At 49.5% G+C, this 17,891-nt stretch overlaps 1 protein-coding gene across 1 annotated transcript; it reads left to right on the forward strand.

Moving 5' to 3' along the window:
- The first annotated feature begins 49 nt into the window (after positions 1-49).
- Positions 50-17,025, forward strand: LOC142024850 (uncharacterized). The gene is made up of 2 exons (XM_075017134.1): positions 50-691; positions 4,367-17,025. The coding sequence occupies exons 1-2, from the start codon at positions 355-357 to the stop codon at positions 5,512-5,514; spliced, it is 1,485 nt and encodes a 494-aa protein (XP_074873235.1). The 5' UTR covers positions 50-354; the 3' UTR covers positions 5,515-17,025.
- Positions 17,026-17,891: the final 866 nt, after the last annotated feature.

The raw sequence follows: 17,891 nt of genomic DNA on the forward strand, positions 1-17,891 counted from the left end.
TGCTTGTGCCTCCCCGGCCCCCGGCCAATCGCGCCGCTCCCGCCCCCGGCTCCGCCCCGCGGGGAACGGGCGGGTCCCTCCGGCAGCCGCGCCGCGATCGGCTCCGCTTTGCCTGGTGCGCCGGGAGTCGGGCCGGGCCGGGCCGGATCCTTCCCCTGCGCCCCACCCCCGCCGCCGCCCGGCGCCTTTGGCCGCTTCTCCCGACAGACGCCCCCGGGCCCGGCCGGGCGGGGTCACCCTCGGCCCGAGATCCGGCCCAGGCCGCGGCGGAGCCTGCCCGGCGCTGCGGGGCGGGGCGGGGCCGGGCCCTGCCGGCGCTGGGGGAGTCGCTCGGAGGTCCCCGGCTGCCCGGGGATGTTCCGCCTCGGCCGCTTGCCCCGAGTTCCGCGTCTGCCCCAGGGAGCGGGTGTGGGGAGCCGGGGGCGCGGAGCGGCTTCCAGCCCGGCTGAGATGTGCCCGTCGCCCTTCTCCCCTGCCAGGCGCGGAGCCCCCGTGTCCGGCTCCGCAGCAGCCCCGGCCCTGCAGAGACAGAGCGAGGACATGGCGGTGGCGGCGGCGGCGGCGGAGGCGGTGACCTTGGAGGAGGTGTCTGTGTGTTTCTCGGAGGAGGAGTGGGCGCTGCTGGCCCCGGGGCAGAGAGCCCTCTACAGGGAGGTGATGCAGGAGAATTACCAGACCGTGCGCTGGCTGGGTGAGGAGTCCTGTCCCCCGGGGCTGTCACAGGCTGGGTTGGGTTCGGTTCGGGGTCCCTCCCTGCCCCTGTCCCCAGTGTGAGCCCCAGGAATCACTGGCTCCCCTGTGAGAGACTGTCCCCTCCACGGCCCCTCCTAGGGGAAGCAGGTTCGGGGACATGGCAGTGGTGCTGCTCTTCCCACAGCCCAGGTGTCCATGTGCCTCCCACCATCTGCCTTGGCCGGAGGTGTGAGTGGAGAGGCTCCAGGCAGGAACGGTGGGTACCAGAGGGGAGGAGGGTGCGATTCCTGGAGTCCTTTCCTGTCTGTGAGGTGCTGGTTCCTACCAGTGAGAGGGGCTGAGGGAGGGTGGGTGAGGAAATTCACGCCCTGTCAGCATTCGGTGGGGGGTAGCTCTGTGCTGGATGACCGTGAGGACAGCGCTTCGTGCATTTGAAGCAGTTCTCTTGTGGGATTTGTGGTCTGTTCCTGCCCTGGCACGAACTCCCTGTGTGACCTTGGGCAAGTCTCTTATGGTATCTCAAAAGTTTGGACCCAGTGCTCTTCTGTATACGTTTGTGTATCACCATTAATTGGTTATCAGTGTAGTTGGCCCAGCTGTGTAAAAGGTGATGGCTTCCCCTACAGGAATTGCCTACCTATTACCAGGGTGTTTGCCCCTGACCCAGAGGTCTCTGCAGAGCAGGCTATTGCTGCTAACCTGGGAGGATGTGGGCCCAGCTCTCTGCTCAAGAGCTGACAGCCAGGCAGTTAGTTACTCTGTGAAACCAGACTCTTGTAGTGGAAACAGTAGCGATGTGTGCCCGTGTAGAGAATAAAGCAAAGCTAGGAGGCAGTGCAGTATCTAGGAACTAGTGCGTAAGGCACAGCAGTATTTCATTTAGAGATTGTAAAGATAAACCCACTCAGCAAGGTCATACACTTGTTGTGTGGGTGGTGCAGTGTTGTTATGTTGGTATACCCTGATACCTTCCCACAGATGCGCCAGATCCTGAGAATGTGCAGGTTCCCAAACACATGCACAACACACAATGACAGTGTCACACTAAAGAACAAAGGCGACTTTAACACAATGAAAGGAAGTGAGAGAAGCAGGCTTGGTCCAGTTACACAACCTGATACACAGAGACCTTTCGTGCAGAGGTGTAGAGTGATACAGTCCCAGCGGTGGAAGAGGGAGAGCTTCCCACCCACGCAAGAGAGCGTGAGATACAATATTACGTTAAACAACAAAAGCATTTACCTACCACTAAGAGTCGGTGAGTTCTGACCAGACAGTTGCAGAATGGGTGGGGTGAAGCACTCGCACCCGTAAGCATCTCAGGTTACTGACGCACACCCCAAATAACATTGGAAAAGGCAGATTTCCTCCAAACTCTTCTTTCCCTCTCACCTGTCCTGGTCCTTCTCATCTGCCACTTTCAGCTTCTTGATATTATTCTTTTCTGCTCAGCTCCTCTCCAATCTTCAGCTTTGTGGTGTGCTGTGTGGGCCCATCTTCTCTCTCTCTCTCTCTCTCTCTCTCTCCACTCCTTCTCCCACGCCACACACCAGCTGACCCGCTGACTCCTTACATTCAGTGTCTGGTTTGATTGGTTGACTTTCCCAGGCTGAGCGTGCTCTGCCAGGGTAGTAACTGTTCAGCCAATCACCTTTGCCCAACAGTCCACTTCTTTACTACTCTGAGTTACAACAACACATCCTTGTCTGTTATCCTGTCCCTTCCCCACCCACCTCATCCCCCACCTCCGATTTCCAGAGGGGTCAGTGTGTTCATTTGAGGAGCGTGTGTTTGTAGTTCCTGCAGAGACCTGGGTGTTTGTTGTACCTCCTCACCGCTCAGGGATGTGCTTACCTGGGTGGTTAGCTGACACCGACTGTGCTACCATTCCGCCAAGGCCCACCCCGTTGTGGTTCCCAGCCCTTGGCTCACACTGTTAGTTATACTTAGGGCTCCACACGGCCTCCCTTTCCCTTCCTTGCAGTCTCTGTACAGGAGGATATTTACACATCACCCTGAGCAAACATGAACCGAAAATACGCAGTGGGCTAAAACACTGTTTCTTGGCCATTTTGCTTTGTCTGTGCATTCTTGCCCCACATGTCCTGTGGTCTCCACATTGTCTCATGTGACCTCTGGACAGTTATTTTTCCCCTCCAGTTGCTTTTACAAATCAGCTTTGTCTGGGTTCAGAGTTGGTTACTGGAGGCTGAACGAGATGCTTTTGAATAACACGTGTGTCAGGGTGCAGTGTCTCTGACTGTACGTCCCAAACTGCTCCCCAGCCCATGTCCCATTCCTGGGTGGACATGTGGCCAGCCTGAGCAGGGTGAGATGAAGGCCGACGAGGAGGCTTAGAGATGATGTGGGGCTGTGGATGGGGCAATGCAAATGTGTGTTTTCCTTGTCAACAAATGTTGCAAGGACCAGGACTTTTACAGGGTTCACAAAGGAAGTACATTCATGGAGGTTAGGTCAACCAATGGCTATTAGCCCCGATGGGTAGGAACGGTGTCCCTTCCCCCATTTGTCAAAGGCTGGAGACGGGTCACAGGAGAGGGATCACTCTGTGATTTCCTGTTCTGTTCACTCCCTCTGGGGTATCTGCATTGCCACTTTCCAAAGCTGATGTGATCTCCTGGGTGGAGCGAGGGCAGGAGCTATGGGTCCCAGATCTCCAGGGCTCTGAGAAAGGGAAATCATCAGCGACCCCCACACAGGTGAGCAATCAGCTGAAGTGGCTTGGAAACTGGTTTCTGTGTCCTTCTAGCCGATGTCACTTGTGCATTTTTGTCCAGGCAAACTCGCCCGTCAGTCTGTCTTGAGCTCTAGCCATGGTGTGTGTGTGTTTACCCAGGGTTCCTTCAACCCAAAGCTCTTGGTCCCTTTACTCTGTGTGAGGTGGTGACAGGCGGTAACTCCAGACAGACCAGGCCATCTGGCCGATAGTGACTGGCAGAAGCAGGAGAACACGAGTGTTATCCCTTAAAGCTGAATTTTATTCAGTCTCAAGCACTTGCATACGCCTGTGACAGGGGAGTAAAGCGCCCCTAGCCCTCAGTAATTCCCAAAGGTGCATGTGAATCTCCTGTGGCTGACCAGCAGCCTTCCAAGGGTGAATCTTCCATCTGCTGGTGGGGACCACAGAATGTGTCCAGAGGGAGAGTCCCTGGCCAGCCCCTCCCGAGGTGTCCAACTACCCCAAACTTCCCTTCCCGACTTCTCCCTTAGCACTGCAGTAACACGTCCTTCGAGGAACACCTGCTGAGAGAGCCACTGCAAAGCTTAGGCAGGAGGTTCCTTCCGATCATCCACAAGTGGTTGTTCAGAGCCTGCGTTCCTCGAGGCCCTGCCAGACACCCCCTGGACACGCAGATGAGTGTCTCAGCACTTTTCATAGAGATTCCATTGGGGGATGTAGGGTCAAGCTGCCCTTTTGGTGGTACCCAGTTCTCCCCTGCCCCTCCTTCAGCATGCCCAGGCTGGTGCAGGAACCCATTTACAGCTTGCCTGCTTTTAGCTGTAACCATTTGGGCTTTGAGTATTTTACTGGATTGCCAAAATTTGCCCCTCCAAGGGGCTGGACTCTGTCCTTTGGGGAAGGGCTGTGAGGAAAGAGAATGACCTGAGCTTATGGTATTTCAACCTCCCTCCATTTTCTCGTCCCCTCCAGCATTTTCTTTTCAGCTCAGAACAGGGAATGACTCCTGCCTGGCTCTCTCTGTCCCAGCAGGCGCGGTGATGCTGGATAAGAGCAATGAGGAGAGTCTTCACCTGGAAGGACCAGGGCTGGTGGCTCCACATGGGATGTTACTGGGACCCTTCACCTTGTCTGACTGTAGGAATAACTTCACTCAGGACTCAAAGTTTATTAGCTGTCAGGCAACACTTCCCACTGAGAGAATGTGTGACGGCCCTGGCGGTGGGAACAGCCTCCACTGCCCATCAAGTGTTATCGAACAGCAGAGAAACCACAGAGCGGAGAAGCCCTTCAGCTGCTTGGACTGTGGGAAGAGCTTTACCCGGCGCTCAAATCTTAACAGTCATCACAGAATCCACACAAAGGAGAAACACTTTAACTGCTCGGTGTGCGGGAAGAGCTTCAGGGAACACTCCCACCTCATCGCACACCAGAGAATTCACACAGGAGAGAAACCCTATAATTGCTTGGACTGCGGGAAGAGATTCAGCCGGCGCTCGTACCTCATCCAGCATCAGATACTGCATGCGGGGGAGATGCCCTACAAGTGCTCGGACTGCGGGAAAAGCTTCCATCGGCGCGCGAGTCTCCTTGATCATCAGAGAACCCACACAGGAGAGAAACCCTTCAGCTGCTCTGCCTGTGGGAAGAGCTTCAGTCGGCGCTCATACCTTATTAAACATCAACCAGTGCACATGAGAACAGCACCCTACAGCTGCCCTGAGTGTGGGAAAGGGTTCAACCAGAGCTCAGACCTGGTGAGACACATGAGGACCCACACAGGGGAGAAGCCCTACCCGTGCTCGGACTGTGGGAAACGTTTCACTCAGAACGCACACCTGATTAAACACCAGAGAATCCATACAGGGGAGAAGCCCTTCAAGTGCTCAGACTGTGGGAAAAGCTTCAGTCGGCGCTCAAATCTTAAGAGTCATCGTGGAATTCACACTGGGGAGAAACCCTACAGCTGCTCCGAGTGTGGGAAAAGCTTCCGTCGGCGCTCACGTCTTCTCGATCATCAAAGAACCCACACAGGTGAGAAACCCTTCAGCTGCTCTGCCTGTGGGAAGAGCATCAGTCACGTCTTAGGCCTTATTCAGCATCAGCGACTGCACACGTGAGAGACACCTGATCATTGCTCTGATTGTGGAAAGAGCTTCTGTCAGTGCTCAAGTCTTAATGGTCATCAGAGAACCCCCGTAGGAGAGCAACCCTTCAACGGGCGCTTGAGCCTTCAACTGGCACTGTCATCGTGCAATCCACATGGCAGAGAGAGCCTGTAGCCGCTCTGATGAGGGGGAGAAGGTTCAGTCGGAGCTGATGGGTTGTAGAACATCAGAGAACCCACATGGGCCAGAACACCTTTCATAGGGCAGACTGTGGAAAAAAGTTGCGTCAGAGCTCAGATTTTGTTCAGCACAGGAGGACCCACTCAGGACAGAAACCCTCTGTGCTCTGACAGCGTGAAAAGTGTGAGTCAGAGCTCAACCCCTGTTTGACACAAGGAGATCCAACCGGGGCGAACCCCTCCACGTGCTCTGTGTGTGGCAAGGTTTCCAGCTGGTGCTGAAATCGGAACAGGCCTCACACAATTCACACCTGCTGAGAAGCCGTTCAATGGGTCTGACCGGGGGAAAAGATTTCGTCAGCGTCCAAGGCTTATAGAACAGCACAGACCCCACGGAGGAGAGAGTTCCTATTGACGCAGTGCAAGCAGAAAAAGCTCCACTCCGTGCCCCCATGTTCATCACATCAGAGATCCCACAGGCGCAGAGACCCCATGAACCTCTAAGGGCAGGGAAAGCCTCAGGTGGAGGTCAGTCCTTGCTGTCCTTCCGAGAACCCACACAGGGAAAACCCCTTTAAATGCTCTGAGGTTGGGAAGTGTTTAGTAAGAGCTCAGTCTTCAGCAAACCTCAGAGATCCTCGGGGTAGGGTGCCGGGGTGCGGGAAAGCCTTCTAGCACAGCTCGTCCCGCCTGAGTTGTAAGTACGTCCAGGCAGGACGCCCACTGCAGACGTTTGCTAGCCAGGGATGGGCCACACGAATAACATTTTTCCTTATCCCTGCAAATCTCAGGGGGTCCGGCGTGGCTCCGTGGCCGCGTAGGGAGGACCTGCACGTTCCGACAGCAGGCAGTGCAGTGTTCTAACGGGAACAGAGCCGTGCAGAGCGAGAGGCTGAGATCAGATTCCCACATCAGGACGGGAGCTGTCAGGAAATCTGAGCGTTTGGTGTTCAGTCACTTCATTTCGGTCTGACGTTCCACACCTAAGCCCACCATTCGCTTGCCTGCTGCGACTTCTCATCCCCCCCAGTGTTTTAGGCTGGAATCCACCAGTGGACTCGAGCTTTGTGACAGCGAGTGTTGCAAATGTACGACTCTTGGGTACCTGGTATATCAGAGAAAGTGCAGCGCAATCCGCAGAGGGCTGAGTTATGTGATGCAGGTCCTTATAAAATGAGCGAGGAGGGACAGGGGCATTAGACTTGGATCCCCCCATCCCCCTGCATTTTACAGGGGGCACCACGTAAGCTTGCCTGTGTGGTGTGCTGACGGGAGTGGTCTGTCCTCAGCCCCACCCCTTTTCTGGAAGTCGGCGCATATCTCTGCTCCCCATTCATGAGCCATGGAAGCGAGACCATCTGCTGATGAGAGGGCCCCTCCTGTAGAGGTTCTCAGAGGCTGCTGGACTCTGCAGTGGTGGCGTCTCCCTCCTAGGGCTTGGGCACAAACCCAGGATGTAGGAGACCTATTCAAGTGCCTTCTTGCCTACTTTAGCCAAGGGATCTGTCATTTCCTAGGGGAGCATCCAAGCAGCTTAGCTTTCCGACAGTCATATCATAGGGTGGGAAGGGACCTCAGGGGTTCATTGAATCCAGTCTTCTGCCCAAAGCAGAATGAACTCTATGTAAATCGTCACAGACAGGACTTTGTCAGTCTGGGACTTGAGAACCTCTAGGGATGGAGATTCCACAGCTTCTGTAGGTAACTCATTCCAGTCCTTCACCACCCTCCTGGGGAAATAATTGTCCTAATATCCAACCTAGACCTCCTGTTTTGTAACTTGAGACACCATTGCCCCTTGTTCTGCCATCCGTCTCTCCTTAGAACAGCCTCTCTCCTTCCTCTTTCGAACCCCTCACTTCAGGAAGTTGAAGGCTCCTATCAAATCACCTCTTATTCTTCTCTTCTGCGTACTAAATGAGCCCAAATCCCTCAGCTTCTCTTTGTAGGTCATGTGCTACAGCCCCTTAATCATTTTCATTGCCCTCTGCTGGAACCACTCCAATGCATCCACATCCTTCGTATACTGGGGGACACAGAACTGGACACAGTACTCCGGATGTGGCCTCGCCAATGCCGAGTGGAGGGGGATAACAACTTTTCTAGATCTGCTGGAAATGCTCCTTCTAATGCACCCCAAGATGCTATTAGCTTCCTTGACTACAAGGAAACATTTACTCATATCGAGTCTGATGTGGGTTTCTCTAGCTACATCTACGCTTACCATTGAAGATCGACCACTCTGGGTCAATCTGGGGTGCTGTTTTGCGCATGCATGAAATGGAGCATTCGGAGCTGCTCACAAGCCACCGGGATTAAGTAGGGTTGACAGGAGGAGCACTGCTTTCAGTCAGTCACGAAGAAAGGCACGGAAGTCGACTGCTGTAAAGTCGATTTTTCATTTGCAATTGCGTAGCAGCTGTCAGCCTTCAAGGTAATTGTAGACGTAGCTTCAGTCTGTCCTAGCAAAGTAGTTCCGCTGTGTATGAGTACTAAGAGTTGTTAGGTCACGGCAGCAGTGAAAATGACCCTGTCAGCTGATGTATAGAGCACAGAGATGTGAGATGCAGATCCCTGTGTCCAAGCCCCTTGCTCCCACCATGCTATAACTTTCCCTGACCACCAAATCCTACATCCTGTCACAAAGATTATAGAAATTTCAGCTGCTAAAGAAGTTCACAAAAGTTTATGAAATCAGGGAATGTCTGGGCTTGGGGCAGTTAGAATTTGCCCTGAGAGAGTGCAGTTGTTGTTTTCCTAGGGCACCGACCCCTTGGAGTTCTGTTCTGTTCCCTAAAAGTGGATTATTGGGCTGGTAGCTGCTGTTAACAGGAAAGAACCCAGGTCACTTCAACCCAGCAACTTCCATCCAACTTTGAAAAAGATCCTCATTTCAGATGGAAAAGCGCTAAAGTTACAGATTGAACCTCTCTAATCAGAAACTCTTGTCCAGCAAACTCTGTAATCTGGCAGGATTTTACGTAACTGGAGAGCCACTTATCATGGGTGTGGCCAAGTTTCCTGCAGTCCCATAAAGTTTGTTTCCAGCCACCAGTCCTGGCTCTCAGTGTTCTGTGCTGGTATTGAGCTGTAATTTACTCCTAAATGTTTTCTGCTAGACAATATTGACCTCCCTTGGCACAGCAAACTATCCCACCCGGCACTGGTCAGGTCCTGGGGCTGCTGGATGAGAGAGGTTCAACCTGTAGGAAAAATAGCACAGCTTTCCAACCGGTATGGGTTGGGGGAAATTCTGCACGCAGACTGGACAGGGTTACGTTATTTGAATGTGACCCCATTGTAACTAAACCTGACTTGGTGCTGAGTCAAACTGCTTGCTGTCCCCAGACTGCCTGACCACTGAGCTCAGAGCGAGGTGGGAAACCATCTCCTTACACCTGCTCCCAGTCTGGTTACTGTAGAGTCAAGCAGCCTCTGATCAGGCCTGTCAGAGGGGACCACCTCCGACCACCCCAGGTGTGTGAATTGCACTGCGGCTTCGGGCAGGGAGACGGGTGTGGGTACCTAAGGTGAGGCTGCCAGACGTGCTCGGAAGCAAGAACATGGGCAGCAGGAGGGTTTTTACTGCCACAGTGTAGGTGCTGAGGGAATTCAAGAGCCTGCAGGGAGACACGGCACCAGGGTGGCAGTGTTGGAATCACAGCAGTTCCTAGAAAAGTGCCTGAGAACCGTTGTGAATGTACTGCCCCACCACACATAGTACAATGGATATGCAGAGATGAGTACAGTTAGATTGTCCCTGTGTGTCCTGGCTTGGCTCTGGGCACTGTGCCAGGAGAATGATTTATTTGTGGTTTTTGTTTTGAACCAGGAAGAACTGGTGACTCCTGTACCCCACGTTTTGTGTGTATTTTTCTGACCGCAGTCAGCAGGCATCAGATGTAAATGTTGCTGATTTTCGAGCTCTCGTAACCCTCTGACTGTGAATTTTGTCTAAAATCTTACTTCTTAAGACAAAGTGGGAGAAGAGTTAGTGATTTTTCTCAACTTTGTGAAGTTGGCTTTGATTTCAACTTGATTTTGCCAGCCAGTCTAGCTAGTTTTGCCCCCATTTTGTTTTTTCAGAGAATCACAGAATCGTAGGTGTGGAAGGGACCTCAGGAGGTCATTGAGTCGAGACTCCTGCCTCAAGCAGGATTAACCCCAACTAAATCATCCCAGCCAGGACTTTGAAACTGGGACTTAAAAACCAATAGAGTTGGAGATTCCACCACCTCTCTCAATAAAACGTTACAGTGTTTCACTACCTGCTGGTGAAATAGTTTTTCCTAATATCCAACCTATACCTTCCCCTCTGTAACTTCAGAATATTGTCGTGTTCTGCCATCTCTCACTTACTGAGAACAGCCCGTCTAGAGCCTCCCTTCAAGAAGTAGAAGGCTGCTGTCAAATTGCCCCTCATTCTTCTGCAAACTAAATAAGCCCAAATCCCTCAGCCTCTCCTCATAAGTCATGTGCTCCAGCCCCGTAATCATTTTTGTTGCCCTCTGCTGAACCTGGTCCAATGTGTCCACATCCTTTCTATACTGGGGGCCCAGAACTGGATGCAATACTCCAGATGTGGCCTCACCAGTGCTGAGTAGAGGGGAACAACAACTTCTCTAGATCTGCTGGAAATGCTTCTCCTAACGTACTCCAATATGCTGTTAAGTCTTCTTGGCTACAAGGGCACACTGTCACCTCATATCCAGCCTCTCCTTCACTGTAATCCCCAGGTCCTTTTCTGCTACACTGCTACTTATCCAGATGGTCTCCAACCTGTAACAATGCTTGAGATTATTCTGTCCCGAGTGCAGGATTCTCCACTTGTCTTGTTGAACCGCATCAGATTTCTTTTGGCCCAATCCTTCCATTTGTCTAGGTCACTCTGGACCCTATCCCTACCCTCCAATTTATCTAATTCTTCCCCTAAATTAGTGTCATCCACAAACTTGATGAGGGTGTAATCCATCGCTTCATCTGGGTCATTAATAAAGATGTTAACCAATACCGGCCCTAGAACTGATCTTTGGGACACTCCACTTGAAACCAACCACCAGCCAGACATGGAGCCATTGATCATTACCCGTTGGGCTTGACTGTCTAGGCCACCTTACAGTCCATTTGTCCAATCCGTACTTAGTTAACTTACGGGAAAGAATGTTGTGGGAGACTGTACCAAAAACTTTGCTGAAGTCAAGGTGTATCATATCCATTGACTTCCCCATGTCCACATAGCCAATTACCTCCTCATAGAAGCTAAGCAGATTGGTCAGACACAGCTTGCCCCTGGTGAATCCATGTTGACTACTCTTGATCACTTACCCCTCTTCCAAGTGCTTCAAAATGGATTCCTTGAGGATCCTGTCCATAATTTTTCTGGGGACTGAGGTAAGGCTGACCAGTCTATAGTTCCCTGGATTGTCATTCTTTTCTTTTTTAAAGATGGCACTACATTTGCCTTTTTCCAGTCATTTAGGGTCACTCACAATCTCCAAGAGTCTTCAGAGATAATGGCCAAAGGCTCTGCAATGACATCTGCCAATCCCTCAATACCCTTGGATGTATTAACTCGAGACCCATGGATTTGTGTGCGTCTGGATTTTCTAAATAGCTCTTAACCCATTCTTTCCCCACTGCCCACCTCCTTCCCATACTGCATTGCCTAGTGCTGTAATCAGGGAGCTGACTTTGTCCATGAAGACAGAGGCAAAAAAAAAGTTGAGTACTTCAGCCTTTCCCACACCAGCTGTCACCCAGTAACCACCTCACACCCTCCCTGATAACCCTCTTATTGTTAACATATCATAACTTTGCTAGGTTATGACTTAGGGAAGGGTAGGAGAGATGTCCTGGAGGCCAAATTTAGGCTGTTAGGAAAGAGACTGAAATCCAGGACCTCTGTGGTGGCATTCTCAGAAATGCTTCCTGTTCCACACACGGGGCCAGGTAGGCAGGCAGAACTGCAGAGTCTCAGTGCGTGGATGAGACGATGGTATAGGGAGGAGGGGTTTAATTTTATTAGGAACTGGGGACACTTTGGGGATGGGAAAAGCCTATGCAGGAAGGATGGGCCCCACCTAAATCAAAGGGGATCCAGACTGCTGGCACTAAATATTAAAAAGGTCGTAGAGCAGTTTTGAAACCAAGAGATGGGGGAAAGCTGATTGGTGCGGAGGCGCACATGGATCGGATGGAGGCATCTCCTAGAGGAGAGTCCATTGATAGAGATTCTTTAGGTTTTAGTCAGAAGGAGAGGAGGGGAGATGACATAATGTGCACCAGATCAGACAAGAAACACTCACATCTAAAAGAATCTAATACATCAGGGAAGAGCAGACAAATAATCAATGGCAATTTTTTAAACCGCTTCTACAGAAATGCTAGAAGTCTAACTAATAAGATGGGTGAACTAGAGTACCTCGTCTTAAAGGAGGAGATCGACAGGTGTCCCGGGCTGAAGTGTCATTAGAGGAGGTCTTGAAACAAATAGAAAAACTTAACAGTACCACATCACCCAGAGAGGATGGCATTCACCCAAGGGTTCTGAAAGAACTCAAATGTGAAATTGCAGAATTACTAACTATGATTTGTAACATATCCTTTAAATCAGCTTCTGTACCCAAGGAATGGAAGACAGCTAACATAATGCCAATATGTTAAAAGGGTTCTCGCGGTGACCCTGGCAATTACACACGAGTACGTCTAATATCAGTACCAGGCAAATTAGTTGAAACAATAGTAAAGAATAAAATTGTCAGATATGTGGAAGAACATGATTTGTTGGGCAACAGTCAACATGGTTTCTGTAAAGGAAAATCATGTCTTACTAATCTATTAGAATTCTTTGAAGGGGTTAACAGTCGTGGCAATGGAATCCAGTACATATAGTACACTTAGATTTCCAGAAAACCTTTGACAAAGTCCCTCACCAAAGTCTCTTGTGTAAATTAGGTTGTCATGGGATAAGAGGGCAGGTCCTTTCATGGACTGAGAACTAGTTAAAAGACAAGAAACAAAGGGTAGGAATAAATGGTACATTTTCTGAATGGAGAAGGGTAAATAGTGGTGTTCCCCAAGGGTCAGTCCTAGGACCAATCCTATTCAACTTATTCCTAAGTGATCTAGAGAAAGGGGGGAGTAGTGAGTTGGTAAAGTTTGCAGATGATACTAAACTGTTCAATAGTCAAGACGAAAGCAGACTGTGATGAATGTCAAAAAGATCTCAACAAACGGAGTGGTTGGGCAACAAAATGGCAAATGCAATTTAATGTGGATAAGTGTAAAGTAATGCACATTGGAAAAAATAACCCCGAAGTATACATACAATGTGATGGGGGGTAATTTAGCCAGAACAAATCAGGAAAGAGATCTTGGGGTTATTGTGGGTAGTTCTCTGAAAACATCCATGCAGTGTGCAGCAGCAGTCAAAAAAGCAAATAGGATGTTAGGAGTTCTTAAAAAAGGGATAGAAAATATGACAAAGAATATTTTACTGCCCCTATATAAAACTATGGTACTCCCACAGCTTGAATACTGCATGCAGATGTGGTCTCCTTATCCCAAAAAAGATATTTTGGCATTAGAAAAGGGCAACTTAAATGATTAGGGGTTTGGAATGGGTCCCATATGAGGAGAGCTTAAAGAGACTGGGACTTTTCAGTTTAGAAAAGAGGAGACTGAGGGGGGTTATGATAGAGCGGTGTGGAGAGGGTGAATAAAGAAAAGTGATTTACTTGTTCCCATAATATCAGAACTAGAGGACACCAAATGAAATTAATGGGTAGCAGGTTTAAATCTCATAAAAGATAGTTCTTTTTCACATAGCGCACACTCAACCTGTGGAACTCCTTGCCAGAGGAGGCTGTGAAGGCTTGGACTAGAAGAGAGTTCAAAGAAGAGCTAGATAGATTCATGGAGGTTAGGTCCATAAAAGGCTATTAGCCAAGTGGTAGGAGTGGTACCCCTGGCCTCTGTTTGTCAGAGGCTGGAGATGGATGACAGGAGACAAGTCACTTGATCATTGTCTTTGGTCCACCCCCTCTGAGGCACCTGGCAGTGGCCGCTGTTGGCAGACAGGCTACTGAACTCGATGGACCTTTGGTCTGACCCAGTAATGGCCCTTCTTATGTTCTACTTATGCCTGTAGAAACTCTTGTTGCTCTTCACATTCCTTGCTATCTGCTGTTCCAACTGTGCTTTCGCTTCCCTGATTACCCCCCAGAATTCTCCGGCAATATATTTACACTCCTCCTTAGCCATCTGTCCAAGTTTCCAGTTCTTATATCCCTCCCTTTTGAGTTTCAGCTCGTCAAAGATTTCCCTGGTAAGCCAAACTGGTTGCCTACCATATTTGCTTTTCTTTCTGCTCATCGGGATGGTTTGTACCTGTGCCTTCAATAAGACTTCTTTAAAATACTGCCAGTTCTCCTGACCTCCTTTCCCCTTCATATTAGCTTCCCCGGGGATCCTGCCCATCAGTTCTCTCAGGGAGTCGAAATCTGCTCTCCTGAAAAGCTTTTTTGTTTAAAAACTTTAAGGTGCAGTCATACTATCGTGTTATACAAGTGACTCCATTGAACGTGTTCTGGGTTGGTCAATGTAAGGGCTGTGTTTACATTGTAAATGCTGGTCATTGTAACAGAAAGCATCCAGAGTTAGTGTAACACTTACACACATGCACAATTGGCCACTGGCACCAGACCAGATTCCCCCAAGAGCACTTTCACTAGCCTCTGTCTGTGACAAAAGCCTGGAGCGTGCACAGCTCTGCACCGTTCTCATGAGTGTTGCAAACACAGGATGAATAGGAAGAACAGGAATAAGGGGGACCAAATTCCAGTCCCACCTGGCTGTTCCAAGCTGGAACGTGTCTAGTGTGTGTAATTAGCACGAGCGGTTCCATGCAACACCAAAGTGCTGCTGGGTGTGCTTGGCAGGCTGTGCAATTAGAGAAAAGTATTTAAATGTGGGCTGAGGGGGTTCCATTAAAAGGCTACATGTGGCTTTTGGTCTCTGTAAGCCTGAGGCAGTGGCGTTCACAGCTATGACCAGCATGTTCAGTGCTGGTCAGGCTAGACCGAGTTCTTTACGTTGAGCTGGTGATTTCTGTTAACAATGCTTAGCTAGTAGTTAATTTGAATTACTGCAAATAACCTAGGAAAGTGGTTTGTATGGTATGAAAAACAAGCAACTATCTCTGTGGGTACAAGTCAGAAGCGTTAGAATTCTATACCCACTTAAATAACACTGCTCCCTTCCATGTAGGGAGGGACCTTGTGTTAACTTCCAAGTACGGCATTTCAATATTTAATGAGGAGTTTTCTTTTAGGTGTTGCTACATCACATCACTCATTTTATTCCCGTTTTTAAATCTGGTGCATCGGATTTGGATAATCCTTCTTGAATTAGCTGTTTATTGGTTTCTTTGTCATTTTTGATTACTTGTTTCTTTACTTCAGATTGAAGTTGAATTGTTTATTTTGGGACATCCCATCATGTACTTTGGAAAAAAATCTATCATCATCATCGTCAATGATGGGCTCAGTGCCCATTAGGGTCTGATGCCTCTCTCGCTACTTCCTTCCATCGTTCCCTGTCCCGTGTGAGTGGCTTAGTTTCTGTAGACTAGCTCTGCACCAATCTACTATATCATCTACCCATTCTCTGTGGGGTCTGCCTCTCTGGTTTGTAGTGTCCATTATGGCAAACACCATTCATTGACCATTCTGCATATATGCCTGAAGAGCTGTAACTTGTGTTGTAAAACCTTCTGCATTAGGTTCTCTTTTGTCTGTATCCTCCTGTATAATTCCTGAATGGGGACCTTCTGCATCCATCCTATTGTCAGGATCTCCTATCAAATGCCAATATTCTTCTCTTTGAATCTTTCGTTATCACCCATATTGCACATCTGTACAACATGCTGCTGAATACACACGTTTTCAAGACACTCAGCTTCGTTCCTAATCTAATCACTTTGCTTTTTCCAGATCTTATCCATCGCCTTCAAACTCCCTCTTGCGTTCACTATTCTAGTTGCTATTTCCTTCTTACATTCTAGATCATATGTTGCTCCCCAGATAAGTGAACTTCTCTACATTCTCTAGTTCAATCCCATCTACACTGATCTTGCTGCCTATTTCCTTATCTCCAAATACCACTGGTTTTGTTTTATCGATGCTCATAATCAGTCTGTACCCCTTCCCTTCCTTGTTTAGCACCTGCACCATTTCCATTAGCTTCTCCTCATCTTCCTCAATGATAACCATATTGTCCACAAACCTCAAGTTGTTAAGTCTTTTCCCATGCACAGATACCCCTTCTACCTCTTCCTTGATCTTGTCCATCACTCTCTCCAGATGCATGATGAAGATACTTGGTGATATCAGATCTCCTTGTCTCATATCTCTACTTGTTCTAAACCAACTTCCCAACTCCCCACACTTTTTCACTGCTGCCTCTGCATTGTCATTGATATCTTTCAACAACCATCTCAGTCTGCTCTCTTCTTTGTATGACTCCAACACCACCCAAGTCACTTTCTGATCTATACTTCAAATGTCTTATGAAAATGGACGAAGCAAGTGCAGATGATTTTGTTCTTTCGTTGAGCTTTCTCCAGTATCAATCTTAGTACCAATACCTGCTGTATGGCACTTCTATCTTTCCTGAATCCTGCCTCCTCATCTGCTAGGTGTTCTTCTATCTGTGATCTCAGTCTCTCCGTCAGTATCATCACCAGCACTTTGCCTGATGACTCATTAGGGCAATCATTCGGTAGTTCTTGCACTCCAATGTACTTCCTTTCTTGTGTATTGTCACTAGTACAGATCTTGTCCATTCCTTAGGTGCCTTTCCTTCTTTCCATGTTTCCAGTCTCATTAATTAGCTGAATGCTGTCTCATTAGAACCACAATCCAGTGCCTGCTTGGGTCTGGTGTTCATGAGCTACTCAGATGAGAAGTGTTTCTAACAGATGGTTTGTCCCAGTTCTGGTTTATGATAGCTGTTTAGTTCCTGTAGGATGAAAATTCCCTGGCATCTGACTCCTCTCTCCTCGCCCGGCTGTCATTCTGCACCGCTGGCACCAGGACAAGGGAAAGAAGCCCAGTAGCTGTGGAATTTCTGGGGAGTGACCATTTGGCAGACTGGATGGAAGGAGGATTCTGGACATTGGACTATAACCTACAGGCTAATTCAGAAAGACTCTTAGCAAAAGAGCTAAGAAAAGCCTCTTTATGTGCATGTGATCTCAGAACTGAACTTGCTCTGTGCGTACGCTGATCATTTAACCAGAACTCTCTTGCTTTTCTTCTTTAATAAACTGTCTTTGGCTAATAAATCTAGGCTGTGAGCACTCATTTAGGGTAAGGGCTGGAATAGTCATTAACCTGGGAGGTGATGTGTCCGAGCCTTTGGGACTGGTAGAAATGTCTGATATGCTGAATAAGATTTTCACTGGTACTCATCATACTTGACTCGGGTGTCTGGGAAGAGGCCTGAGGCTGGGTTGGTCTCCAGGAATGATGTTGGCCTGTGGGTGACTAGGAGGTATTACAGAAGCTGTTTTGGGCTGGCTGGGTAAAGCCAAGCATTGGAGTGTCCCCCAACTTTGGGGATTGTTCGCCCCGTTCTTTGCAATTGGCCCTAATTGAGTAACGTCAGGCCACATCCACTGTGGGACCCAACCCAAGCAAAGCACCGTCTGCACCCTGTGCATTGCCAAGGCTGATGTCCCAGCCCAGCAGGTCCTTCACCTGAGCAGCTCACAACTCCATGACAACAGCCCCAGCAATTCATCTACCTACACCAAACTGAGTTAGCTACTGACCTGCAGCTCTCCAGGATGGGGAGCATCTGAAGAGTGATGGACACAACAGAGCCTTTCCTCTGTAGGACAGTTGGGGCAGCCACCCCAGGCCCCATGGTGGCTGACCCACCATCCCATGGACTGGACCTGTGGGATTATGTGGAGTCAGGGCCCAGCACAGCCCCACCCCGCTGCACTTGGGACAGCCCTGCTTCTTGGCACTGATGAGAACACGCTGCCACAGCAGCCCTGGTGTGAGCTCTGCAGAGGTCTGTAGGAAAACAGCCCCTTGCCCCTTCTCCAGCCATGTTGTTCTGGGCATCTGGCAACCCTCATCTAACTGTTTCCTTGTGCAAAAGTGGGTCCCATGGAGAAGCCTTTTCAACTCGATCATTGTC

Source organism: Carettochelys insculpta, chromosome 22 (genome assembly GCF_033958435.1).
Source record: "Carettochelys insculpta isolate YL-2023 chromosome 22, ASM3395843v1, whole genome shotgun sequence".
NCBI classification, from domain to species: Eukaryota; Metazoa; Chordata; order Testudines; family Carettochelyidae; genus Carettochelys; species Carettochelys insculpta.

Excerpts from the sequence above, each read along its gene's own strand:
- LOC142024850 (XM_075017134.1), top strand. The coding sequence starts at position 355 with ATGTTCCGCCTCGGCCGCTTGCCCCGAGTTCCGCGTCTGCCCCAGGGA. Across the intron at positions 692-4,366 it reads CCAGACCGTGCGCTGGCTGG|CATTTTCTTTTCAGCTCAGA; the intron begins GTGAGGAGTCCT and ends CGTCCCCTCCAG.